Genomic DNA, 27,298 nt, shown 5'->3' with positions numbered 1-27,298 from the left:
TGCATACATGCGTTTGTGTTTGCTCTACTTAGTATCATCTGCTGTCAAACACTGGAGCAGCTAGTAACAGCACTACTGAACGATTTGCACTAAAAAAACAAGGAAGTTTTGTCTATTAAATGTGTGTTTTTAAGGTTGTTGTTTTTTTCAAATAAAAAGGAATTAAAAACAGTTTGAAATGTCGTAATCGGTACACATTGTAGCGTCTCCTAAGAAGCAGATAGAAGTAGTTTGAAGCCAGGATGACTCTGTATCAAATGAAGTGAAAACTGAAACCTTTTCAGAACCAAAAGAAAATACTCTACGATGGTATCTTCACTTTAAAACTGTCAACTCGGATAAAACAAGTAAGAACTTGGTCTATTTTGTCTGAACAGAATGGAGACATAATCCTTTTATACCAAACGCTATACTATAATTAAAGTTAGTGTGCAGAACAGTAGTGAAATCAAGCTGAATGTACCAGTCATGTAATGCCAGGTGTTATTGATTCGGCCTAACCGTGCAAGTTCAATGCTGAGGTAGAGTCAGCCATGTTGGGACTTCTCTACGTCATCAAATTTAAAAATGTTAATGCCCTCTAATCTGAGGTGGGCAGCCCCCCTGCCCTTGCCCTCTCTGTGCTGCTCTTTTAGCCCTTGCACGCTTTGTTGCGTTCTACAAAATGATGCAGTGGGTGTAATTAGGCTCACACCTGGGGGTGTAGTTTCACTTTTATGTTGGGAGACGAAAATAAAGTAATGAGCTGAAGACACTAAAACGCTCCATAGAGCTGAGGGGAATTGCAGAGTTGGAAGATGATTCTTTTTTCTAACTTTAAATGGCTGGTTATGCAACGGGAGCCCTGCGAGTATAGTTTAGACAGTCTGGATCGTCGTTCCTGTTGTCTATGAGTCAGCTACTGTCTGTATTAACAATGAATCAAATGGATGAATATAGTTAATGGGAAAGCGAGAGATAGAGCCTCAGGGAATGATCTCATTTGTCTCGTGAATTGGGGAACGGGAAAGTGAATACTGCACTTCACACTCAGTAAGTTGTAGCAGTGGAGTTCCCCTCACTGGTGAATGAAGGCATCATTTGTTGACTGAGCTGTGATATCTAATGTGTCATTTCCTGCTTAAAATATTGTTAGAAGTCTGTAAAAGTCAGGTCGGCAGAAACCAAGAATCAACAAGCTCATCAAGAAGGCTGGCTCTGTCCTGGTGGGGGAGAAGCTGTCAGAGAGGACGACGCTGCACAAGCTGGGGAACATCATGGACAATGACTCATACTGATAACATCAACATGCAGCGCTGAACGCCACAGGAAGCTACTGACTTAGCTTAGACAAGAATAGATAGCTTCCCAGGACTATGAATCTGGACCGAACGATTTAAATCAGCAAAATGATTCTTAATTCCCCCGTCTATCCTTACACGCTAACTAACGCTTCATCTGCTCATTGTGTCAATAGCAAAAATGTTTTCCAAACTAAATGGCAAAATCATCCATTTGTTGTTGCCTCTCATGGCAGTCCCTCTGCTGGGTTTGCCCTGCTGTTGCTCTGTTTTTTTCTGTCTCCAGGCCTGCAGGGCAGTATTAGTCAGCAGCACACCTTGGCCCAGTGTGCCCCCTGCACAAAGGCTGCAGCCAGTCCGTACAAACATATTTCATATGATAATAAGCCAGAACCCTGTTACAAACTGAGTGTATAATGGGAAATGTGTAGGACTCAAATTCTTTCTTTGTAGTTTTTATCTTAGCTTGACCCACATGTAGGTCAGAGCTTTGGGTTTGTAGGCCTGTTGTCGTGTTGCTGTGTCCTTAAGTTGCCACAAAAACAAAAGCAAAAAAACAGTGGAGCTTTAATATTTAAGCCTCCATTTAAACCTCCACATTGGACGTGTTTCTTTGTCCTCAGTTCCCCTTTTCCCCTTCTGCCCCAAGGGAGAGGAAGTGTACCAGCTTGCTTTAGAGGGTTTTTTTTCTCTGAGGGGTATTACACTGAGGCTTTTGTCCTGTTTATCAGTCTGCTTAAATCATTTGTTCATATAGGTTTGTGATGGATGCTTTTCCCTGTCGGCTGACAACGGAAATTATTGAATTGCATAAACCTTCAGCCACAGGAACAGCCAGTCACATGTGGTTGGCAGTGTCATGAAAACAATGCATCTGATTGATCATGTGGATCCTGGTCCTGAGCCACTGTCCTAACCTCATAATATTGTCCAACCTATATATTCTCTGTGTTACCTTATGTACGGGGTCAGATATCTGAACCCAGCCCAAGGAGTGGAAGCTCTGACCCAGTTGTAAAATAACTCTGTTGTACTCTGAATTCTGTTTGTCTTTTGTAACTAAACCAAACTTCTTACAGTATACAAATGAATCTATTTGCTTATTTCTCAAGGCAAGTAGAATTGCCACAACAGGTTATTATGGTTAGATTCATAAGCCCACACACCAACACAGCCACCCACACACCAATAGAAACTAGTCATGGCAGCTGAGTCATTACAAAGCAGTCATGTTTTATGTTTTAAAATAATGTATCACTAGTTCTCAGAATGGAGCAGGATTGTACTTCACTGATTTGACCTCTTCTCATGTTTTTGTGAAGTTCCCCTTCCCCTAAACACTTATATACGTTTGTCTCCAATTGGAGCTCATTATTTCAGAAACAGATAATATTAAAAACGTGTAAAATGTATTAACATTAAAGGGTTAAAACCAAAAACACGTGGTGTTCTCTCGACCCTCCTGACCTGCTCTATAAGGACAGCAAAATGTTTTGAATAAGTTATTATCTCACCATCACCTAGTATTGTGCCAACAACTGTTCCAATAAAAATAAATAAAAGGAATTTCCATGGGATAAAGTAAGCAGTCACAGCTGGGTCACCATGTCTAAACAGCTGTGCTTCATGCCTTTAGGTATCTTTGTAAGGAGTGACTTCACACACACATGCCGCATACTTGGTTTCTTTTACTTTTAGACACTGATCAACTGCACTGCAGTGATAGTACACATCATTTGGTCGTGCGTAAAAACGCTAACTCTATCCCGGGACACTTTGACACCTGCCAGAGTCCGCTGGACGCATTACAGGTGAATACATGACGTCCCCTTGCGTTCAGTTTTGCCCACTACAGAAAAAAAAACAAGAAGAAAACTCATCTATTAAACTGCATTCACGCCCACTTCCACTGTCAAAACTCCCAACGACTTCTCCATTCCGGCCATTACGCACCTGTTCTCTTTTCTGTCCCAAAGTCACCTCTCACCATTAGTCCTACATTTTCTTTACTTGCATTGTTTGCAAATGGTCACAAGGTGCGTTTCCATTTCATACACTTGAAATGTAAATCCTCCTAGCAGCTCAGGTCACCTGGATGCGGGCAGAAACACCTGCTGGCGGAGGACGCACCACTTCACACAGCACTTTTTTATGTTAAGGACCTGTCCAAGCAGGTCCCACCCTCACTTGCTTTTAGAGCGCAATCCTTATAACCTAGTCAGTATCGACGGGTATCTCGGTTTCTATTCTATTTTTATTTTATTGAGGTCCCCTTTATTTTCGCATCGGATATGATCTGGAGACTTGTGGTCCTCTGTGGGGTCCTTCTTCTGGCTGCAGAAGGCAGCACCCGCGGGGGGAGGATGGTGACTTTCCACCGGACTCAGCAGGATGAGAGCCAGGGCCAAGCGCGCGCACGCCCCAGGAGGGATATGAGCAGCTCTTCCGGCACCCCCAGGCCATTTCACGGGCCCCCCTTCACCTCCTGTCGGACCCCCCTCACCCCCGCCGAGCACAAGGTCCTGGATGATAATACGCATGAGGTGAGAAGTGTTTGAGTTATGACGTTGTTCTGAAGCTGGGGAATATTTGATTGGTTTAGGGTCCATTAAAGAAGTTATATATTCTTTATTATTTTGCACTTATGAGTTTTATTAAACATGATCATTTAATTTTAGAACACAGGTAAATTTGTTTCTAGGACAGGGAGTAATGCTTTTTTGCTGCATCTGCTTTTTTTGCATTCTGTCAGGATATTCAAGGTAAGATATTAATTAAAAACGTAATGAACAAGCAATCAACCATTGAACATTTTATATATAAGTATGTATGTATGTATAAGCCCATTAACCCCATGTTCACCATCACAGGAAGTGTAAATTGCACATTCATGGGATTTATTTAATTTTGTTTTACCAACTGCTGATCTTTGAGAATCTCTTCTCTCGTTCTCCTAGACGGGGTTTAACGGTGATGATGGCTCCTATGTCATTCTGACATGGGTGGGCGATGGTACAGGGGTGAGTGTCTTATGTGACAGTACCACAAGTTCAGATCATTCTCATCAACACAACATGCCGTCTATGTATCTTTAAAGACAGCGAAACATGTGAATATTCAGACGTCATACTGTTGTCTAATCTGTGGCAGGGCATGTTTGATTGTTTAAGAATATTCAATAAATAGATGGATAGATAGATAGATACAGACTACTTTATTGATCCCAAATTTGTAAAGTCTTATGATGCAGCAGGTTATTAAGGGATTTCACAATAATCTACTTGAAGCTCTGTCATGCTTAGAAATAAAAAAAAGTCATACTCAAACTGAAATGATCCCTTCCTAAATCTCCATTTGGCTGAACCTGATTCAGATATGTTTTGATAATGCCGTATCATTTTTACCACATTGCTGCATTTCCTAGGTCGTCCTGGTGCTGTCAACATTTAGTGCTCCAATAGATTCATTCATAGAAGGCGGCTCCTCTCGACTTTATCGGAGGTGAGTTCGGATATATTACAGAAATAACATGAGCAGCACACCCGTCCCACTCACACTCACACTCCCAGCTCAAGCATATACAGTAAAACCCTGCCTTTCTTTCCCCTCAGCACGGATTATGCAAAATCCTTCCATGACATTTCACATCGGATCAACAACACCTTCATAAGGGAGGAGTTTGGAGTCAGTGTCGGACCAGGGAGCTCTGTAAGTCAACAGTAGTGAGCAGAGTTTCGGTTGGGGAACCGTGTCGCATGTTACTGCAGGTGGAGTGTGCGGGATGTTGCCTCACCAAAAGTGTGAATACATCTCGCATGTTGTCTCATCAACTAGTGCCACAGCTTCATTGACAAACACACAACTTTTTGCACTTGTCCATACAAATCTTTTTGGCTGACATGTTCAAAAATATACCCACAGAAATGCATTATCACACAGACATTTGGGCACAAGCAACAGCATCATGGAACAAACCAAAAGAACAGCTGAGCACACCACGTTGTTAACATTTTAAAGATCCCCTTTTGTCAAGTGAGACCCCCGTCTTTTTGATTATAAAGCAGGTCGAGGTGCTATATAATACTGTGAAAGTATCAAAACGCTCAATTCACAGAAAAAAAGGCACACAGACTGTATTCAGAAACTGTGCCTTTAAATGAGCCGTCAGGACTTCTGTACGGTTGTTATGTCACAAGTGTACTATATATGGGTAGAAGGTGCCGTAACTGTTATTCCCTGGCTGCAATGACAGAGGCGCAGAGGATGCATGAGGGGGTCTTAAAGAGACAGGTGGTAAAAGTGTTTCAGAGGCTGTATACATGTATATTCAGACAGGCACTATGAGTGAAATAATGTTTTTTGAACGTTAAAGAAAGCACATTTTGGACAGCCAAAATATGTATGAACCTGAAAATGAGCATATGTCCTATTTGAATTCAGGATTAGAAGGAGGATAGCCACACTTCAGATGTTTTACATCTTCATTCATTCATTCATATTCAACCACTTGTCCCTGTCGGGGTCGCGGGGGGCTGGAGCCGATCCCAGCTGACATCGGGCGTGAGGCGGGGTACACCCTGGACAGGACGCCAGTCTATTGTTTTTCATCTTTTTCTACATAATTTGTACTCATGAAATTAGAAATAGATAGATGTGATATATGTGATTCAAATGTAAGGGATGAAAGCCATGTTACATACAGGTTTTTATGTTTTTTAACCCACAAATTCCGCATAGATCCAGAAAAACACATAAATATAGCTTTTAATAAAAATATGAATCAATGAAGCAATGTGATTTTTATTTTTATGATTGTTTATTTTTAGTAAAATATCATCATCCCTCCCAAACGTTCTTCCTAGCTTTGCTTTTAATTGATTTGAATTGACAGGTAATACTGACTGCAGACATACCGGTGGTGGATAACCCGGGCGGGATCATCTTCACCTCCACAGATGCCGGCGCGACCTTCAAGTTCATCCAACTGCCCTTCCACCTGGCTCAGCCAATCACGTACCACTTCCTCAACCCTGACTACCTCGTGGCCCTTAGCATTGATGTGAGTCATACAGCCTTAAATGTTATTTCCCCACCACACACACACACACACACACACACACACACACACACACACACACACACACACACACACACACACACACACACACACACACACACACACACACACACACACACACACACACACACACACACACACACACACACACACACACACACCTTAAAAAGTAAAAGGTAAACATTCCTCTGTTCCTTCCTGACTTGCAGGGCGGCCTGTGGCTCTCTCTTGACTTTGGTGCCAAGTGGACAAAAGTTCATGATGGAGTGCATTCTTTCTCATGGTAAGAATAATCAGGAAACAAAACCGCACACCAAATCCCAGTGTGTCTAACAGAAAGCACATGTTACATGGACCATATATTTTCCGAAGCTGTGGGCCAGTATTACAGTTTGACTTGAGTGTTTTGCTTTGAATGAACCTATATTACATGATACGCAGAGTGTTTTGTCCTAGAGGAGACACGAAATCTGTAAAAACAGTTCATATGAAATTCCTTGGGTGTTTGTGATGTTTCTTAACTTTCTCTTTTCATTAGGGGGGGCGGCATTAATTTGTTCTTCAGCTGCAGTCGAACGGACACAAGTAAGAGGCTATGTGAAACGCACTTTCATGATACTAAAGAGATGTCTGCAGTAAGCCAGCATTAAAAAAGGATATAAAAACACTAAAAGGATAGATCCACTGTGATTACATTGAACACTGATATTGTGTACAAAACAGGCAAATTGATAAAAATGGCAAAAGACAAGGATAAGACATTGTTGAGGGATCCAATAGCAGTATATGGCATATTTGTGCTTGTTGCTTGTAACTTTGGGACGTCTGTATCTCCGACCGGAGTGCAGGATGTCCAGCTTTTTAAGCAGAGGATGTTCTGGATTCACTAACATGGACTTTGCTTTTTTCATCCACACTTTACCCGCCTTAAAAAACAAGATTTACACATGAGTGGATGTAGTTTTTCAGCTCAAATATAAGGCTTCATAGAATTGAAAGCAAATTAAAAACCAATAAACAATAGTCCAGAGTATGTCATACTCCTGTCACCAAGTCTTGCTTCTTGTCTTCACAGTTGAAGCAGATGAGAGGGGGGACCTGGTGTTGAAGAGGACAAAAGACCTGGGGAAGACCTTCACCACAATCCACGAGGACATCTACAGTTTTGGCTACATAGGAGCCTTTCTCTTCTTCTCTGTGATGGAGGATTCTGTAAGAATACAAAGCCTGGTCTTCACATGCATATCACTATCTTTCTAGTCAAATCACATAAAAGACCACTGATGTTACAATATTACATCACAAAGACAACATGCGCTCTGACATCTGTCCATTAATTGCATCTATATAGATCCTGGTTGTGCGTGTGTGTGTATTTCGGGCATGTGTGTGTGTGTGTGTAACCTTTATAATAACAGAGTGAAAAAATGGAATTTCCCCTTACAGGATTAATAAAGTAATAATTCTTCTACTTCTTCTTCTTCTGACGCATTGTTTTGCTCCCAGAGATCCCCTCGTGTCATGTATTTCTCATCAGACCAAGGAGAAACCTTCAGTCGAGCACTGCTACCCTCTGCTTCCACTGAGCAGGTGAGAAAGATTTATTATATGAAGAATTATTTTTTAGTTTAGTAATGTCCATCATTTCCGTTGGTTACAATAACAAGAATAAGGCCCAAGTTGTACTCTTTCATTTCTGCTAGTTATTTTAAAATGGCAGACCATCTCCAACCTTGATTAGCTCGCGTAGGGTGTGGTAACAAACCCCACACTTAAAAATAGAATAAGGTAGAATGGACTTTGAACTGTTTTCCGTGGGCATTTGACTAGTACAAAAGAAAATGGCCAGTAGGAGAGCAGATGCAGCTCCTAAAATGGTCTCCGGATTGGATGAGGCAGAGGGACCATTAGACCCAGCGCTGCCGCTGGCCACCCCCCCCCGCTGGCCACCGCCCCGCTGGCCACCGCCCCGCTGGCCACCGCCCCGCTGGCCACCGCCCCGCTGGCCACCGCCCCGCTGTTCGACTCATGCTCTGTAACCAATGTAGCATAAAAGCAATGGTGGAATGGGGTCCTCCCTGTGTTCCCCAGGTCCTATGTTCCCTGTTCGCAGAAGTCTATGTCTCCGCTGATTTAATTCAACATTTTTTAGGGTTACGGGTTACGGGTTACGGGTTACGGGTTACGGGTTACGGGTTACGGGTTACGGGTCACGGGTCACGGATTACGGGTTACGTGAGGGTAAGGGGGTAGTTTTACATAGAGTCTACATAGAATCTACAAAGGCCTGAATTGCTGGACATTCTTTGATCAGATAATTCCTGATTTCAATCAAATTGTTGCCAATTTTTGGATTTTCTTTAGGCAAAGTTCTGGTACGACTGCTTCTGATAAAGCATTTAAAAACATCTAATATTTGAGAACATCTTTTGTACCTTTTGTATCAGGTACCCCGGCCTACCCCAGGAAATAATATTATTGTCCCCTTTGTCACACATTTCTCTCACGCTTTAAGTCAGACTTGGTGATGGGAACACACACATGCTTTTTATAGTTGCAGAGACAGGTTTGCTTTGACTAAAACCACCGATGGCAACATTTCCTTTTTCAACACCAACTAAAACACACATCTGTTCTGGCGAAACACCCACCCACATACACACCTTGTTGACAGCACAAACACACACTCTCTCTCACGACGATTAGACAAGGTTTATGGCAAAGATTACTGCAATTTCGGATTTTCTCACCCACATGTGTTTTCTCAATCCAATACATGTGTGTGTTTGCAGTTCTACTCCATCCTGGATGGAGATGAAGATATGCTCTTCATGCATGTGGACAACCCAGGAGGTAACGGACAAAATAACACAATGCCCTGTCCATATTTTCACTCAGAAGACACACCTACCTCAGAAAACTACCTTGAAAACATGCTTGACACACATTTGCAAATATGCCCGTGTTGTGAAGACAACATGACGGAATTTATAGCTCTCTCAGCCCCTTTTGTTGTAATGGAAAAGCTCAACGGTAAAAGCCGGACTGGTTTCACAAGTTCTTGGTGTTGCTGACAAATCATTCCATCATAGTGTGTGAGTGTGTTTGTGCATGCAAAGCCCAGCTGCCCCGTCTTTGTTCCTCTCTCCTATCTCCCTCCCACCTCGGTCTCTCTTTCTCATTCACGTCTATTTCGGTTTCTTCTCACATTATTGTATTTTTTTTACCCTGGCAAGTGCTAAGGTTAAGGTTGTGTGGGTTAGTTGGTGGGACTTTTGTATTGCTGAGATCAATAGGGGAGATATGGGGTAGAGGGGCTTTATCTTTTGTCGGCTGGAGGGAGGGAGATTTAGTTTACACTGCAAAAGCTGACAAACATATCTTGTGATCAGGGTGTAACACAAGCACACACACGGACACGTAAACCCCGGCCATCACGTCCCTCAGCTGAGCTTGTCCTTCATGACTTTAGCTGACACGTGTGTGTGTGAGCTTCACACAGTTAAAATATGATTGATGGTGACTTGTTATGCTGATGTTGAAAGGTTTGTGTCAGCGTTGCATCACTTGTTCCCAGGTGCTGAATTTCTTTGAAGGTTATCCAAGTTGTATTTTAAAAGTCCATATTATGCTAATTTTCAGGTTCAGGATGTAGTGAAGTGTATTTTTAATGTTCAAAAAACACATAATTTATCTAAAACATATCCCTGTATTTACCCTGTCTGAAATGCTTGTTTTAGTGCCTGTCTTTTTCAATTCAATTCAATCAAATTTTATTTATATTGCCAAATCATAACAAAGTTATCTCAGGACACTTTACAGAGTAGGTAAAGACCCCACTCTATGACTTATTTATGATTTACATAGACCCAACAATTCCCCCGTAGAGTACGGTTGCAACGAAAAACCTTCTGTATAACAGGACAGAACCAGCTCTGTGGAGGACGGACATCTGTCTGCACCCGTTGGGGAGGAAGAAAAGGAGAAAGAGAGAAAGAGAGAAAAGACAGACAGATGGACAGAGAAAGACAAAGACAGACACAAAGACAGAGACAGACACACTTCCAGTAACTATAATAATATCTATAGTGATGTGAATATGACTGATATGTTATGGCAGTTAATACAGCAGAATAATAGAAACAAGCACAGCTAAGGTTATAGATTATAATAGTAGCAGGCAGCGTCATGCAGGACCACGGCAGCAGGCACCACCATGATCAGCAGAGACCTGCGAGACGAAAAAGCACAAACAACTCCGGGGAAGAAGTTGAATTAGTAACATGCATTGAAAAAGCCCAGTCTTCTTTGATTGGTTAGAATTGTTTCCAGGTCACTTTCTACCTATATATAATATAGTTGTGACACCACAACCGTATGGAAATCCTGACACAGATTCTGCATTTTGATACTTTCACAGTATTTTCATAGCACCTTGACTTGCTCTAAAATATTATTTTTAACATCAATTAATCCTCATTAAGAAGAAGAAAGAAGAAGAAGAAGAAGAAGAAGAAGAAGAAGAAGAAGAAGAAGAAGAAGAAGAAGAAGAAGAAGAAGAAGAAGAAGAAGAAGAAGAAGAAGAAGAAGAACAAGAAGAAGAAGAAGAACAAGAAGAAGAACAAGAAGAAGAAGAAGAAGAAATCCTTTATTCATCCTGCAAAGGACATTTTTTTTCACTCTGTTATTATATTATTCACGTTACACACACACACACACACACACACACACACACACACACACACACACACACACACACACACAAACACAGGCCTGAGGGGGCTGCCAAATGGATCGGCGCCCCGAGCAGTTGGGGGTTCGGTGCCTTGCTAAACAGGAGCTCGGCAGTGCCCAGGAGATGAACTAGCCCCTCTCCAGCCACCAGTCCACACTCCATTCATGCTCCACACAGGGACTCGACCCTACGGTTCCCAGCCGAGTCACCTATGGACTGAGCTACTGCCGCCTGCAGTATAACTACAGTCATACCTACAGTCAACAAAACATAATCACTGCGTTTTCCATTAAATAACAGATCTGACTTTAAAAGTGTAATCATGTGTCCGACTATAGTGAGAGCTTAAGCCTTCTTCTCTCACCACAGACACCTTTTTTGGAACCATGTACACATCAGATGACCGGGGGATCTTGTTCTCCAAATCCCTGGAGCGCCACCTGTTTGATGGGCAGAGGAAGAGTGATTTCACCAACATAACTTCACTGAGAGGAGTCTACCTCACCAATAAACTAGACGAAGGTAGGGTTTTCATGTGTCATTTGAGCACTTTTGGCTCATTGTATACCAATGCAATTAGTACTCAATGATTTAAGGCTTTTATTTTGTTGTTTGAAACATCAGTGAGTCACACTGCTGCACCTGTGTGTTCCTTTATTATGATGAGCATGGACACTTTCACTTTCAAATCAATACTGCTCAACTGCCATAAAGTCACTAGAGGAGCAAATGTGTATTTATTCACTGCTGAAAATAGTCCCCAACAAGCGTACCATTTACTCCTCTTTTAGCGATGATTTCTAAAAACTGCAGTGCCCAGCTGTTTTAGGAAATTACTGAATTTTTAAAAAGGTTTACACATCTCTGGATTCTGTCTCCTAATGGAATTAAAAAATAAAAAGTAGAATAATGCCTCCTTAACCCTTAGGAAATAAAGAAAGGTGTCTATCATGACAGATAGTTTCATCAAATGATATATATATCTATCAATCTAGGTTTTAACTACCTTCCTTACATCACTACTCTTCATATTCACACAGCTGACCTGTCATCCAGCCATTTGTTCACCTTTTCAAGTTGATCAAATAGAAAGTATGACCTTAGTGATTTGTGTTTTGTTGCAGATGGCCGCGTCAGATCTGTCATTTCCTTCGATAGAGGAGGGAAGTGGAGACAACTAAACAAGCCTGAGAATGTGGAATGTGGAGAGCAAGTCAAGAATGTATGTTTCATGTAGAGAAATCTAATCCTGGTCTGCATCTCTATATGAATAATGTTTTCTTACTATAATAACTATTATGTATGTGTGTGGGTGTGTGTGTGTGTGTTTTCCATCAGTGCAACCTTCATGTTCACGGAGAGCACAGTCGCAACAACCGCATCGTTCCCATGCTGGCTCTGTCTGAGCCGACTGCAATCGGTCTGGTTATCGCTCATGGTAATTGACCATTTACTTTTGATATACAGAACACATAGTCAAATTAGGATACATACTGTACTGCACTTAATGTAATGTAATGATGATTTAAAGATGTATTTTGATGATGTCCTCTCTTCCGCAGGTACCGTGGGTGACTCTCTGTCATCGTCGCAGCACCCAGATGTGTTTGTCTCCTCAGACGGGGGTTATAACTGGAGGGGGACACTGAGGGGTCCTCACCACTACAGCATATTGGACTCTGGGGGTCTCATTGTGGCTGTGGAGGCCCAGCGTGAAGGACAAGTCAAGACTATCAAGTACTGAACGGATATTTTTTCATCAAACAATAGTATTATTTGGCAATGGATGACAGACTGTTCTTATGTTATTTTTCTATACTTTTACTACCGTTTCTCGTCACTAGGTTCTCCACAGACGAGGGCCAGTGCTGGAAGTCCTATAACTTCACTGTGCAGCCCTTCTTCTTTGCAGGCCTGGCATCCGAGCCGGGGACCAAGGCCATGAACGTGAGCGTGTGGGGCTTCCGGCCAGAGGAGGACGGCCAGCCCATGTGGGTGGCCGTCACCATCGATTTCCAGAGCCTCATTACAAGAGAGTGTAAGTCAAGATGCTACACTACCATATCGATTCTTACCCCTGCTTTATAGGGCTTGTTACCACCTGGCAGTAGCTGCATCAGGTTGACTCCAGTGAGGTGGAGTCTTAAGGTTGTTCCCCATTACAGAAACTTAACAACCCATGACCTGGGACTTTCCAGAACCTAAACTTCGAAGAACCTCATATGTTTTCTTTTCACTGGTTCTGAGGTGGGGATCACTGTCAATCAAATCTAATCAAATGAACCCCCTCAGGTCTGATGACTTCAACTTAATTAATATTGAATGTTATTAGCACTGTCGCCTCACAGAGAGAAGGTTCCAGGTTCGCATCCCGGCCTGGGCCTTTCTGTGTGGAGTTTGCATGTTCTCCCCGTGTCTGCTTGGGTTTTCTCCGGGTACTCCGGTTTCCTCCCACAATCCAAAGACGTGCACGTATTAGGTTAATTGATGACTCTAAAAAATTTGCCCGTAGGTGTGAATGGTTGTCTGTCTCTGTTCGTCTCTATGTGCCCTGTGATAGACTGGCCTCCTGTCCAGGGTGTACCCCGCCTCACGCTCGACGTCAGCTGGGATCGGCTCCAGCACCCCCCGCGACCCCGACCCCGGGATAAGCTGTTGAAGATGAATGAATGATTATGAAAGACTTACCATTTGAATTAGCGCTTTCAGGGGCTTTATTTTTTTTGCCTGCTCAGTCTTTTTGTGTTTACAACACTCGTTGCAGATTTTGGAGTAAAATGACAGTTACTGGTTTTTGTTTGTAGTGCTAATCTTTGTTGTGATGCGACAGCAAATTTGCTTGACCAGTGTGATTGACAGCACTGTTAGAAACACTTAAACGTAGATGAAACTTGGATTTGTTGTAACCTCTACCACCCTCCAGTGGCTACACTCATAATGGAATAATAAGCATCACATCAGTTAACCAAATGGAAACACAATAGAGGGTGCTTCCTGGTGAAATCAAACAACTTTTATTCAACAGCCTTTCATTTAACCTGCATCTAATTCATCAGGTAATGACCAGGACTATGAAGAGTGGTTGGCTCATGCTACGGAGGAGAGAAACGGCTGTCTCCTGGGTGTCACGGAGACTTACAGGAGGCTAAAGAAACAATCTGTGTGCAGAAATGGGCGAGGCTTTGTGGTGAGCAAGAAGCAGAGCCCCTGCCTGTGCACCAGAGAAGATTACTTATGGTACGTCAATTTGATCGTGACATGTCATGGATTAGATGGCGAAATTCAGGATCCCAAATTGTAAAACCTGGACTCCGAAAACAGTTTTCTCAGAACTTAAATGACTCATATAGTAAAAAGTGAGCTCTCTACTTTTTTCTTCTATTATAAAGTGGGTTTAGGTGCTATATAAATACAGTACGGTGAAGGTATCACACACATACAGAAATGTACACAACCCGTATACAGAAATTGTGCCTTTAAAGAAGCTGTCAGGGCTTCTGTACGGTTGTGATGTCACAAATATAACATAGAAAGTGCTGCTACATTGCTGTTACAGTCAATCATCAGCTATAATGACGGTGCAGAGACACCAAAAGCACAAATGTGGTAAAAACCCGGAAACACTGACCAATCAGAGCAGACTGGGCTTTTTCAGGAGGGGGTCTTAAAGAGACAGGCGCTAAAACAAAGTGTTTCAGACAGAGGGTGAACACAGGCCTATTCAGACAGGCAGTGTGAGAAAATAATGGGTTTTTTAACATTAAAGCATGTATATATGATCTAACAGAAACCCAAAATACAAGTATGGACCTGAAAATGAACATAAAATGAGTCCTTTAAATTTTATTTGGGAGCATGTTTTGGTCCTGAAGACAGCATGGAGAATATTCCCGTGCGGTGCCCTAACCTCTGTCCTTTTCAACAGCGACTACGGTTACTATCGTCATGTAAACACTTCAGACTGTGTGAGACAACCCGGCGCAGCCAATAAAACCTTGGAGCTCTGTCTGAATGGAGAGGAGGACGAGCTGCTGACAGCAGGGTAGTGACAACAGCCTTTTTTTTTACAACGAAGACACACACCTCCTGTACGCGCTCACACACTTCTAACTGTGTTTTCAGGTACCGCAAGGTCCCGAGTGATCGGTGTGAGGGAGGATTCAATCCTCAGCTCCTAATGCAAACAGTCATCAGACCCTGTGGCGTAAAACCCAGCCCTGGTCCACCTGGGAGGTCCTCGTCTCCAATCACACACTTTGACACACCGGTCAGTAGATCTGTTGTTCTAATGAGTCTGCACCTCTAGTTGTTCCTTTTTTTTTTTTTTTTGGAATATAGTCTCACAACTGTTTTGCGTGTTTTCCAGCGAGAGAGGCTGGTGTTGATCCTGGTGTGTTCGGGAGCAGGAGTCATTGTCCTGATAGCCGTCGTTTCCGCTGTCTTTGCCGTCAAGAGGATGGTTTACAGAAACAGGTGAGCTACAAAGACCTACGCCGCAAGTACACCTTTATGCACCCAACAGTCTCTGACCATTCTGGGTTTATGTCGCCCTCTGCAGTTCACCAGTGTATCGTTTCTCCAACCTCCGGATTCAGGATGAAGATAACGGCATCACAGGGGATCTCGAAAGTGCCACCAGCAGCAACGGCACGGCCTGCCAACAGAGTCAGGAATCAGATGATGTAAGAGTCAGAAACACATCATTTTATTACATGAGATGTTCAGAATCAGAAATACTTTAATAATCCCAGGGGGGAATTGTTTGTTTTGAGCTTAAAACCTGTTTTGGATGATTTTGTGTGATTCCCCCATGGATACTGATACTTTGTGTTCTCACTTTGCCAGGATCTAATTGAATGACACATGACACATGTCCATGGATATAACGAATATTCGAGATTGAGACCAGCTGTGCTGAAAAAGACTGCCAAAGGCCTTTTGTTGGACTTAATGGGAGCCCCCTTCATGGAAAGTCCTGAGGATCTGAAATAGAAATTCTTAATTTATTGAGCTTGCTTGATTTCATTGCTTGACTTTGCTTTGTACAGTTGTTTTTTTTTTTTTAATTTACTCTGTGTTGCATTAACTTTTTACTTTATCTTCAATGGGAAAACAAACAAGACAGTCCTTAGAATGTGTATGTGTAAGTAAAAAAACTTAATATTAGTATGTGTTTGTTACAGTTTAAAATGTGCCATGATCGGATTAAATGTACAATGAACTTCCGAAAGCGTCTCGTGTCCTTCAGAGGACACTGGGGGGCGCTCTCCCTTCTGTTTCTGAAGAGACCAGAGAAGAAGAAAAAAGAGGAAGTCGGTGTGATGCAAACAAAGATAGGTTCTTAACAGGATGTATCACTCGTGTAAAGAAATCTGCTCCTTCTGGCAGAGTGAAAAGATGCTCAGAAATGACATGCACTAGCATTTAATACCATTCTCTGACCAAACTTCATGTAAAATCATGAATTCCAACAAACTAAGTAGAACCACAGCTAAAATGACATTATTATATCACTGAATTAGCCATGAGACATAGCAATTATTAAATTGTCTCACACTAATTCACAGTGGGAATGAAATGCTCATAATGGGCTTTATACATAAAGGGATCATTTATGAACCAAATTAGTGTCATTTCCCATATTCCTTAAATAGAAAGAAAGAGCTGAAAGTTAAAAATATAAATTCAAGACATATTTCTGAATCGTTTTTTTCAATGTCGTGTATTTGTCAAGGACGTGTGTTCATGCAATCATCTCATCATCTCATCTTCAACCTCTTACCCGGGGTCGGGTCGTGGGGGCAGCAGCTTTAGCAGGGGACCCCAAACTTCCCTTTTCCGGGCCACATTAACCAGCTCTAACTGGGGGATCCTGAGGCGTTCCCAGGCCAGTGTGGAGATATAATCTCTCCACCTAGTCCTGGGTCTTCCCCGAGGCCTCCTCCCAGCTGGACGTGCCTGGAACACCTCCCTAGGGAGGCGCCCAGGGTTCATCCTTACCAGATGATCCTGAACCACCTCAACTGGCTCCTTTCAACGCAAAGGAGCAGCGGCTCTACTCCGAGTTCCTCACGGATGGCTGAACTTCTCACCCTCTCTCTAAGGGAGACTCCAGCCCCCCTCCTGAGAAAACCCATTTCGGGCGCCTGTACCCGCGACCTCGTTCTTAATCATAATTGGCTTATTTTTTAAAGCATGATACATGTAAATCAGAATAAGAATTGTTTAAAACTATTAAACGTGGGATTATTATGGAGGACAGAGAAAATATTCATTTTATTAATGGTGAAATTTTACATGTAAGTGCAAATTTACAAAAACAGCAAACTATATACTAATACAAAAGTACAAAAATAAGATAAAAGCTGAAATGACCCATAGTTTCCCTGAGACACCCACAATATTGAAAACGTTTTCCTTCATTTTTGCTGTATTATAATTTTATTAATGATCTGACTTTATGATAGGCTGACCAGACGTTTTCAGTGCTGTCCCCAGAAATGTGACTGAAAAATCCCAAAATGGAAAATATGAGAAAATGAATGCTCTGACAATACATCTTCCTCCAGCCGTGTTAGCATGATAATAATGTTCAGAGCTGAACAACCTTTACAATAATGTTCCAAAAGCAGCAGGATGAACCAAAAGTTTAAAAAGTCTTCTGTTCAAAACGGGTAGGCGACAATTTAGATCCAGTTTTGTTAGGCTTTGGCGAAGACGGGTAGACTTGAAAGCAGAGGAGGATGACCTTAAAACCCTATCTTTTCTAAAACCATATACCCCAAGTTGTCATTCAATGAGAAATGTGGCATTTTCCATTTCAAATTCTGCCCCAAATCTTGTGAAAACCATTAGGTGTACGGAGGAGGCCTCGGTTTAGGTGTAGTGTCCGCCTGATACCCGTTTATCACAGCTGATTTTATGGATGTTTGAGATCTAAGCTACTTTGATCAGAGGAACAAAACTTATTGTTTATCAATTTCTTTGCAATTAAGGAGAAATAGGTTGAGAGAAACTGCTTCATGAATGGGAAGGGCGGTGTCTGCGCTTTAGTTGTTCAAAGAAAAAAACACACTCCATGTTTTGGAGGTTTTTAAGAGAAGAGAAGAAGAAGCATCCCTTTATTTGTCCCGCAACGGGGATATTCAATTTTCACTCTATTTTTTCATTTTAAACATACACACACACAGGCCCGAAATACACACACATGCACAGACAGGACCTATATACATGCAACCAATGGAGAGATGTTAGAGCGAGGGGGCTGCCAGTGACCGGTGCCCCGAGCAGTTGGGGGTTCGGTGCCTTGCTCAACAGCACCTCAGCAGTGCCCGGGAGATGAACTAGCACCTCTCCAGCCACCATGGTCCACGCAGGGACTTAACCCAGCGACCCTCCGGGCCAAGTCACCTATGGACTGAGCTACTGCCGCCCCACGCCCCATTGCTATTACGCCTCTGAATCCAAAACGTCCCCGGATTTTGTCTCAGAAATCTGGTCACCTTATTTTATTTACGTGATATTTTGTGTCAATTTTAGAGTTTTTCGGGACTTTTTTACAACTTGCTTATAACTTTATATTCTGCTCACTACCACTACTACTAAAAAACAAAACTACAGGTCTGCCTGCGTGTTCGTCTTTGTTTTTTTCGCCAGAGTGGAGCATCTCACCGTCTTTTGCCCTTCTCACCATCTCAGCTGTCATTACAGGAATAACTGTTCTCAGTCGTGAATCACACCCGTTTTGCGGTTACCGTGGCAATCATCGTACAGGTAAGCAAGGTGTGAGCGTTCACCCTCAAGGATACTTTTATTTAACGTCACTTGCAGGTTATTATTACCGTTAAATCCCCGCCGGAGTCATCGTTTCGGTGTCAGTTGACGCAAACGTAGGCAGAGCCGAGGAAGTTAACGGAGTCAACGTAACGTCAGTTTGCACGTTCAATGCTAACGTGACAGTTGACGCTAAGTTAGCTTTCCAAAAATGTCGCTTCCCCGTTATGTCCAGTATGAAACAGTCAAGTAACGCTACGTACGTCCATCATAACGACCTATGCTATAGTGTATAAACTAATTTAATTAAGCTAAAGCGACTTTAAAATACCATACTAACTTTATTTCAGGTTTTAGCAGCCGTCAGCTAACTTAAAGTCAGCCTATTGCTATTATGGACCCCCTCTCTTAAGGGTACCTCCCGGCTCCCGTAGACCGCGGGGCCAAATAGTATTTTTATATAAATAGTATTTATTTTTAAAAGTTAAAACTGACTAATTGTTTGAAGATTGTCTTCTCAGATAGAGGAGGCCACTCAATCATTTAGTTTTTGTTGAAAACAAAATGTAGATTTAATTCTGAATGCCTTTTGTTGCTCTTGGTGAAGTTCTTTATGCATAAATGTAGATTATCTAAGATTAAACTCTGTTGGATTCACTGAGAGAATGAGATAAAAAATCATCCATTAATCTCCTAAGCTAACTAAAGATAAGTAAGCCCTTGAATTATCTTTTTTAAATTAATCTAAGTGTCTTCAGCCCTACTTTTGTTTTGTGTTACTTCCTCGTTTTGTTGTTTTGTTTGTGTTTTCTTTAGGTGTTAACGTTGAATAGATTGTCTCATGCTGCTCATTCTGATGTTTATTTGATTGTGCACGATTATAAATGAATAATGGTGTGAAATACAAACTTGTTGGGCAAAAATCTGACAATTTGTTTTAACACCACATGTTTTTAGTTGTGGAGAAGTGGCAAGAGGCTAAGATGGTCCGGGCTGGTGGTAAGTGCGTCCTCTCTAAGTTATAACATTGTAATAGTACAACACCATGGGATATAATTGTGATAAATGTCTCTCTCTCTCTCTCTCTCTCTCTCTCTCTCTTAGGTATTTTGAAGTTAGCAGCGCTCATCTTTGCGTTCCTCCTCGCTGTCTTTCTGGCGTTTCAACTGTTAGAGATCAACATGGACTTCAAACTAGGCAGTGTGATTTGTAAGTAACATTTCTTGCGAAGTGAAACTGTTCTCAACTTCACATATTTCCCCCCCGGCGGCTGGACAGATACAAAGAAGTGGTAGAGTATTGGTTGTAAAGGAAACACGACACTTGGTAATCAGTTATTGTGAGGACTGTGAGGATTTTGTAGCAAATCTAATATCCCTTGCATTTTTTTGGCCTGAAGGTTGTGTACAAAGAAACAAACAGAAACCAAATATGCTTATTGTGTCCAATGTGTGTGTTTAGTGAAGGGGCAGGGGGGGGGGGGGGGGGGGTTCCCTATAGCATTTAAATGAGCACTGATGATCTCCTAAACATGTACTTTTTTTGCATTTCAGCAAGATCCATGCCAGTGAATGAAGGCTGTAAGTATGCATACATTATTCTAATTGTTTTACTCTTTATGATTTGTTGTCTCCCTGACTGATACGGTACATGTTCCTCCCTTTCTTAATCTTTCCATCTCTCTAGTTGACACAAGAATGGTAATAAAGAGCCAGCGACACACAGATAGAAAAGCACACACAAGGTTCTTGTTTAGCTTTGGTGGTCTTTCCATTTAGAGTGTAAATAGAGTCCTTTTGGTAGAGTTCAAGTGCTTTTTGTTCTGTGTCTGCACCCGTTGGTGGGTAGGCTTATGTGATCGGACCCCTTGACACCTGATATCGGCTTCCCGCTACTTGTTGTCTAAAATAAGGTTTCTATTCACAGCAACAAAGCCAGTCAGGTACAAATGTGGGCTGTCCAAGTCGTGTCCCCCTGGACATTTCGCCTTCAAGATGGCGAGCGGAGCGGCCAGTGTGGTGGGGCCCAAAATCTGCCTGGAGGACAAGTTGTAAGTGATATCTTAAAAATCTGTGTAAACACGGGAGCGCATGTTACTTTTTATACTGTTGATCTTTCTCGTAACAGGATGTGGCTTTTGCAATACGCCAAACCTGTTATGTAAAGATGTTTAAATGGAAATGCTATTTACAGAACTCAACAAAAAAGTAGGCTATAGCTTTTTCTAGTTTTCACAAATGCATGGTTGTCATAGTAACTCATCAAGGCAGCCTTAAAGGCTATTTTCAGCAGCAGTCACCTTCAATTTAGAGCTAGAACGATTAATCCACTAATCAATTAGCTGATCTCATGATGATTAATTCATCCTTTAATTCATTTTTCATGCCAAAATGGCAGAAAATGCTGTTTTCAGCCTGTCAGATATGGACATTTCCTGTATTTCTCCGTTATATATAATTTTAAACTGATTTATTAAACTTTATCTTCAATGATTTTGGCTTCAAACAACTGTATGAAAGCTAGATAATCAAGATAATACAATTATTGTGCGACCCCACAATAATGCTCTTGTTTTGTATCATTTATTTAAGTGTTTATATTTAAAGATTATTTATTTTCTCTGCTTTTTGTGTTGAACTGTTGAATTATGTTTAAAGTTAAACAAAATCTACTGTTAAAGAGACGTTTTTTTTAAAGTTCAATAGTCTAGTCTGAGTAATGTTAAATAATCGTGACCAAAATTGTTGTGATTACGAGTTTTGCCATAATCCAGCAGCCCTTCTTTTGTGGTTAAGAAGGTGCAGATTAAAGTTCTGAAATCGATGAATCAATCTGTCTGCTGACTGTAGATGAATCATTCATTTATCAGCAAAAGTGTCACAACGGTTTCAACTTCCCAAATTTGAGGATTTACTGCTTTGCTCTGTTTCTCATAACTACAAATTGAATATCTGGGTGTTGGACTGTCCGTGCTTGGTGATATGTTGCAGCAGCCTAGCTGTAAAAAAAGTCTTTGCTGTCATAATGTTTAATAAAGGTGGCAAAATGTATACGCACACCAAGTCCAGGAACTGCTGTCGTGTCAAACATATCTCCATTAGTTAACAGCAGTATATAAATATTTAATAAATGGTTTAGAGTCCATATGCTGTATTTACAAAATATCACTTGTCATTGTCCTTTATTTTAGATTAATGAGCAGTGTGAAGAACAACGTGGGGAGAGGAATCAACATTGCCCTGGTTAATGGTAACGTTATCAGCTGTTCCACACCTTGAAGTTGATCTAATTAATAAGCCGCTGCTGATAGCAGTACAATACTGCAGCAGGGTCACGCTAAAAGAGCTATGATAAACGTAGCCATTAACAAAAGAAATCATAAGCCTTTGCACCTTCACATGTTGTATTATTTCAAAACAGAAACAAAGGTTACACTACCCGATTTGATTTAAAAACAATGACCCACTACCAAGATTGTGTGTATGTGCAATAAAAGCTGTGTATGCTGTTAAATCATTAATGGTAATACCAACTAGATTTCCTCACTTGGATTAAAAGTGGTCTAAATTGGATGTTTTCCCTCCACAGGGGGAACAGGGGATGTTATCAAGACCGAGTTTTTTGATATGTGGGCAGGAGGTGAGTATATTTCAAGATCGTTTTTTGTTGTAGACATTTAAAAACCCATACGCACATCGTGTTAACCGCACGTAACTTTGTGCAGATGTGGCTCCCTTCATTAAATTCCTGAAGGCAGTCGATGAAGGGACGATCGTGATGATGGCCTCATTTGATGATCCCTCAACGAAGTAAGGACTTTCTCCACACTATCCCCTCACTTACTGATGCAGTTTAGATTCACGTGGTTAATATAAAGTGCTTCAGTTATGTCTAATATCGGCTGTGTCGCTGCATGAAATAGAATCTGTCTTCTTTGTTTTCCGTAGACTCAACGATGAAGCCAGGAAGCTTATTGCTGAGCTGGGAAGCTCAGTTGTCAGTAATTTGGGCTTCCGCGATAACTGGATCTTTGTAGGAGGGAAAGGCATCAAGACCAAGAGTCCATTTGAGCAGGTAACATGAGCGTCAGCTACGCATTAAGTTTACTTTAAGCTAAGTTCCCAAAGTCTTTCAAAGTCTTATAACCCCGGGCGACGTCTGAAGTTTCTCTTTCACATGTAGCACATGACAGGAGATTAACTGTGTCAAATGCTTTCTTACTTAATGGAAATACACTGTTTGGTTAAAGCAAAGCAAATCAAATCAATCTTTATTTATACGGCACTTTTCATATTTTTTACAGTAGCACAAAGTGCCTTACAGAACATAAAAGCAAAACAAAAAACACAACAAAGAAACACCATGGAAACCCAAACCTCCCACCCCCACAAATATACAGGCGAGGTGGGGACGCCTGGGTTCGAGCACGTAGGAGGGAGGACATGATGCGAATTACTAGGTGGTGGCGGAGCTGGTTCTGTAATTTGTTCACAAACAGCTGGGTCTCCTGTCATTCCTTGAATTTGTCAGACTTTGAAGTTCAGAAGTTTCAGAATCTCATCGTCTCTCCTGTTAGACATTTTAGTTGTCTTCTGTATGTAAATCGCCTTTCTTTTCTTTTCTTTTAACAAAGGTTTGTTTCTGGTGTCAGGCGCAGCGTGATAGAAATGTCATCAACATGGGCTGAGATTTAAAGGTCTCTGTTCTTGGGAGCTGGGAGCCTGGTCCGATTCAGTTGGACATTTTGGTTCTCAAATACAGCCCGGCCTGATAATCTAGTCTAGATTTATTGTCTCTTAGTTTCCAGCTCCATTGTCCTCCTCATGGGGAGGACAATGGAGAGCTGGGCCTGGGTAGTTGGGGAGTCCTGACCCAGGGCTTTACGGCCGTGGTATGGGTCCCTGTCTGTCTGAGTCAGGGTGGGCTCTGTGGCGGCGTCCCCCATAGTCGTGGGCTTGGACGGCTCTCGCTGGGGAGGGCCCCCTTAGGATGGTGTGTGTGTGTTACACGATTGAGGAAGTGGGGATGTCAAGGGGGTTTGTTTTACTTTCTTTTAATGTAAAGCACTGCATTTTTAAATGTATGAAAGGTGCCATACAAATAAAGCTGATTTGATTGATTTGATAGGTAATTTCTGGTTTGCAGTGAATGTGTGCAAAGGGGTTTTGTTGTCTTGACCGGCGACACACTACTAGATTTTCCCCAGGAGTTATCCCCCAGCTGGTCTCTAATCAACATATTGTCACGAAAACACACACGAGAAGTGTCACAGCCCATGAAATAATACTGTGTGCGAGGCATGATTTTTGGATGTCGCGCCAGAAACAAAGTATTTCCTGTTTTCTCTAGGTGGAGCAGAACTTTCGATTTGCAACACACACAGTAAAAGTTTCCATTTTTTTCCCTTCATAATGAAAAGGGGGTTGAAAGGCGTGTTGTGCCTGGGCCTTAAAGGGTAATCCCTGTGTTAAAACATCAAAGGGGGACATGTTGGGGCACATCCAATTCTTCTTGCAGTAATGTAATGACTGTGTACGAGGTGTGTAATTTTGAGCCACAGGGCACTTCTTAGTCACAAGCTTGTGTCGATCATTTATCACTGTATGTGCTTGTTAGAGCACTAAACAGCCCAACCCTGTTCACGTCAGCTGTTGGGCAGTTCACAAGAAGGGCACACCCTGCCTCGGACCAGGATACTCTATCCACATTGCTACAAAATCAATGCAGGCTACGTGATTGTAAACTAAACGAGTGTGTTTTTACCTTCTCAGCATATAAAGAACAGCGCGGACACCAACAAATTTGAGGGGTGGCCCGAGGTGTTGGAGATGGAAGGCTGCGTTCCTCAGAGGCAGGACTGATGTGAGCTCACCACCCGTGTCTCCTCTCTGCCCAGTCCTCCTGACATTCCCGTCCTCATGAGACTTTTTTTATTAGCTCCATTTGTTTGTGCTGAGAAAGGCCTTTTTACAGCTCTCGCTGCCAAGCTCTGTATTCATATTTGCCTACCAGAACAAAATCACTCCAGAAGATATTAGCAGGAAAGAGGAGCCGCTGCGACACTTCAGTCAGGCCTGAGCAGGAAGGGGGAAACTTGGACCTGGTTCTCTCACACTTCCTTTGTTTGGATGCCATTATGTAGATGCTTTACCGGGGCTTGTTTGGAAAGTAGTAGGTAGAGTGCACTCATTCAAAAGGGACTAACCTTTAATTATTGGCATACTATCACACTTTCTATCTGTAAGCCCTGCAGACGTAGAGGTGATGGGGTGTTGCATTATTGCACTATTGCTGATGGAAATGGATGTTATAGCCCAGATTTTTGCGGGGCTAAGTTTCCATGACCTGTTCCCTGCCTTAATCTCACAATCTTATTCCTGGATTTTGAACCAACATGACTTTGTGATTCCTTTTTGTTCTTTTCAGAGTTGCGTTTGTTTTAAGATAATTACTATAAACAGGGTTTTAAGACGCTTCTTGACATGATATTATAACCAAATGTACCAAATTCACTGTGAAATTTGTAAATATTTGTTTAGAGGAGGATTTTCATTTCAAAGATCCTGATTTAATGATAATTATAATATAATTTCTTAAAATAAATATTGTTAGTGGTGTGTGTGTGCGTGTGTATGTTTGTGTGAGAGTGGATTAAAGCAGTTTGGTTATATGAAGCAGTGGGAAGAAGTTATTTGTGCTAATGCGACTTGAATCTACAGTAGAGTAGACGTCATACTCTGGAGATCAACTGAACGTCATTGTGTGCACTGAATGGACACTGACCATTCAGTATCAACCCAGAAGTTAATCATTAACATGGTAATCCTGCCATTTTATGACCACCTTCAAAGCAGTTGTAGGCCGCTAGCTTCACTTCAAGCAGGTCTGGTTCATGTAATGAAACTCCTGTTCAGCTGTGATCTCCTGTCCCTTTTTCAGTTTAGTTTCTACTGAAAGTCATTTTACATTTACATTTTTTACATTGCTTTTAAGAAGCAAGTCTGTGCGGTAAAACAAAGCTGGTGACTCCAATCACATTAAACAATTTGTAGTTTGTTTTACCTTAAAAGTAACGGCAGAAAAATGCACAAAATGTTTACGCTATGAAGAATTCCTTTATTTGTCCCGCAACAGGGAAATTCAATTTTTTCACTCTTTTATTGTTATTCATGCTACACACACACAGGCCCGAAATACACACACACACACACACACACACACACACAAACAGGACCTATATACATGCAATTAATGGAGAGATGTTAGAGCGAGGGGGCTGCCAGTGACCAACACCCCAAGCAGTTGGGGGTTTGGTGCCTTGCTCAACAGCACCTCAGCAGTGCCCAGGAGATGAACTGGCACCTCTCCAGCCACCAGTCCACGCTCCATTCATGGTCCACACAGCTACTGCCACCCTTGCAGTGCAGGGTTTGCAATTGTGCTTTTGTAAATACTACTACTATATTCAGCTCTTTTCCTACAAGTTGTTTTGAATGCATGTAGGTACATCTATGGGGTCTGATGATTTCATTTCTTAGTTTTTATACTTTAACGGGCATTCTTATTCAATGACTGTCATTACCAGATTAAATCAACCTTTTCAAGAGATATCTCACAACCAGTGGTGAAATGTAAATACTATGTTTACTGAAGTACTCTGCTTAAGTGCAAATTTGAGGTACTTTACTTGCCACTTTTTTACCTCTACATCTCAGAGACAAAAAATGTACCTTTTACTTCACTACGTCTGCCTGACAGCTTAAGTTACTTTAGGGGTTGGGATATTTGCACACAAAACATATGAAGAGCTTATAAAATATGATGTGCTGTTATGATTTACACCATACATAGTACATCTGGAACTGTTAGTTAACAGACAATTATTTTTCTCTTCATTACGGTTTAGTCATCTTTAGTGCAAAAACATTTCCAGCTTCACCAGTGAAGATTTGCTGCTTTTCTTTTAATAATTGAGCAACCAATGCATGCATGAGTAATCAGCAGATTAATCCATAATAAAAATAGTAAAATACCTATTTTACATTACTCCATGAGTAATAATAATTGAGTTATATAATTTTAGTATAAAAGTCACAGGACATGTTTCTGCATTGCATATTCTTACTTGTTATACTTTTTGCATTTACATCATGCTGTATTTTAAGAATTTAATGTATAATTTTCAATGCAGGACTTTTACTAATAGACTTCTCACCGGCCACTTTATTAGGTGCAACTATCCAACTGCTCATTAACGCAAATTTCTAATCAGCCAATCACACGGCAGCAACTCAGTGCATTTAGGCATGTCGACATGGTCAAGACGATCTGCTGCAGCTCAAACCGAGCATCAGAATGGGGGATAAAGGTGATTTAAGTGACTTTGAACATGGCATGGTTACTGGTGCCAGACGGGCTGCTCTGAGTATTTCA

The 27,298-nt window shown here is 41.7% G+C and overlaps 2 protein-coding genes across 2 annotated transcripts; both read left to right on the top strand.

The window, feature by feature from the left end:
* Positions 1–3,571: 3,571 nt before the first annotated feature.
* On the top strand, positions 3,572–15,952 carry LOC310962567 (sortilin; the record flags this gene model as incomplete). Its single annotated transcript, XM_083935071.1, has 21 exons — positions 3,572–3,823; positions 4,238–4,300; positions 4,705–4,781; positions 4,892–4,988; positions 6,172–6,339; positions 6,567–6,640; positions 6,896–6,942; positions 7,433–7,569; positions 7,864–7,947; positions 9,150–9,210; positions 11,462–11,614; positions 12,217–12,314; positions 12,431–12,530; positions 12,655–12,829; positions 12,937–13,130; positions 14,149–14,329; positions 15,018–15,134; positions 15,215–15,359; positions 15,459–15,565; positions 15,651–15,774; positions 15,938–15,952. 21 exons carry the CDS (start codon positions 3,572–3,574, stop codon positions 15,950–15,952), a joined length of 2,469 nt encoding a protein of 822 aa, XP_083791197.1.
* Positions 15,953–18,800: 2,848 nt separating this feature from the next.
* On the top strand, positions 18,801–25,471 carry fam3c (FAM3 metabolism regulating signaling molecule C). The gene is made up of 10 exons (XM_083935579.1): positions 18,801–18,865; positions 19,823–19,864; positions 19,970–20,074; positions 20,419–20,445; positions 20,792–20,915; positions 22,056–22,114; positions 22,454–22,504; positions 22,590–22,674; positions 22,813–22,939; positions 24,637–25,471. Exons 2-10 carry the CDS (start codon positions 19,849–19,851, stop codon positions 24,724–24,726), a joined length of 684 nt encoding a protein of 227 aa, XP_083791705.1. The 5' UTR covers positions 18,801–18,865; positions 19,823–19,848; the 3' UTR covers positions 24,727–25,471.
* The last annotated feature ends 1,827 nt before the right edge of the window (positions 25,472–27,298 follow it).

The sequence above is a fragment of the Echiichthys vipera genome, assembly GCF_963691815.1.
Source record: "Echiichthys vipera genome assembly, chromosome: 20".
NCBI classification, from domain to species: Eukaryota; Metazoa; Chordata; class Actinopteri; order Perciformes; family Trachinidae; genus Echiichthys; species Echiichthys vipera.
Note: the sequence above shows the minus strand (reverse complement) of the source record. Positions and strands in the feature narration are given on the sequence as shown.

Bases quoted from the DNA above. Each gene is read 5' to 3' on its own strand.
- fam3c (XM_083935579.1), top strand. The intron at 20,446-20,791 runs GTAAGTATGCAT...TTCTATTCACAG, and splicing joins CATGCCAGTGAATGAAGGCT to CAACAAAGCCAGTCAGGTAC. The intron at 22,505-22,589 runs GTGAGTATATTT...AACTTTGTGCAG, and splicing joins TTTTGATATGTGGGCAGGAG to ATGTGGCTCCCTTCATTAAA.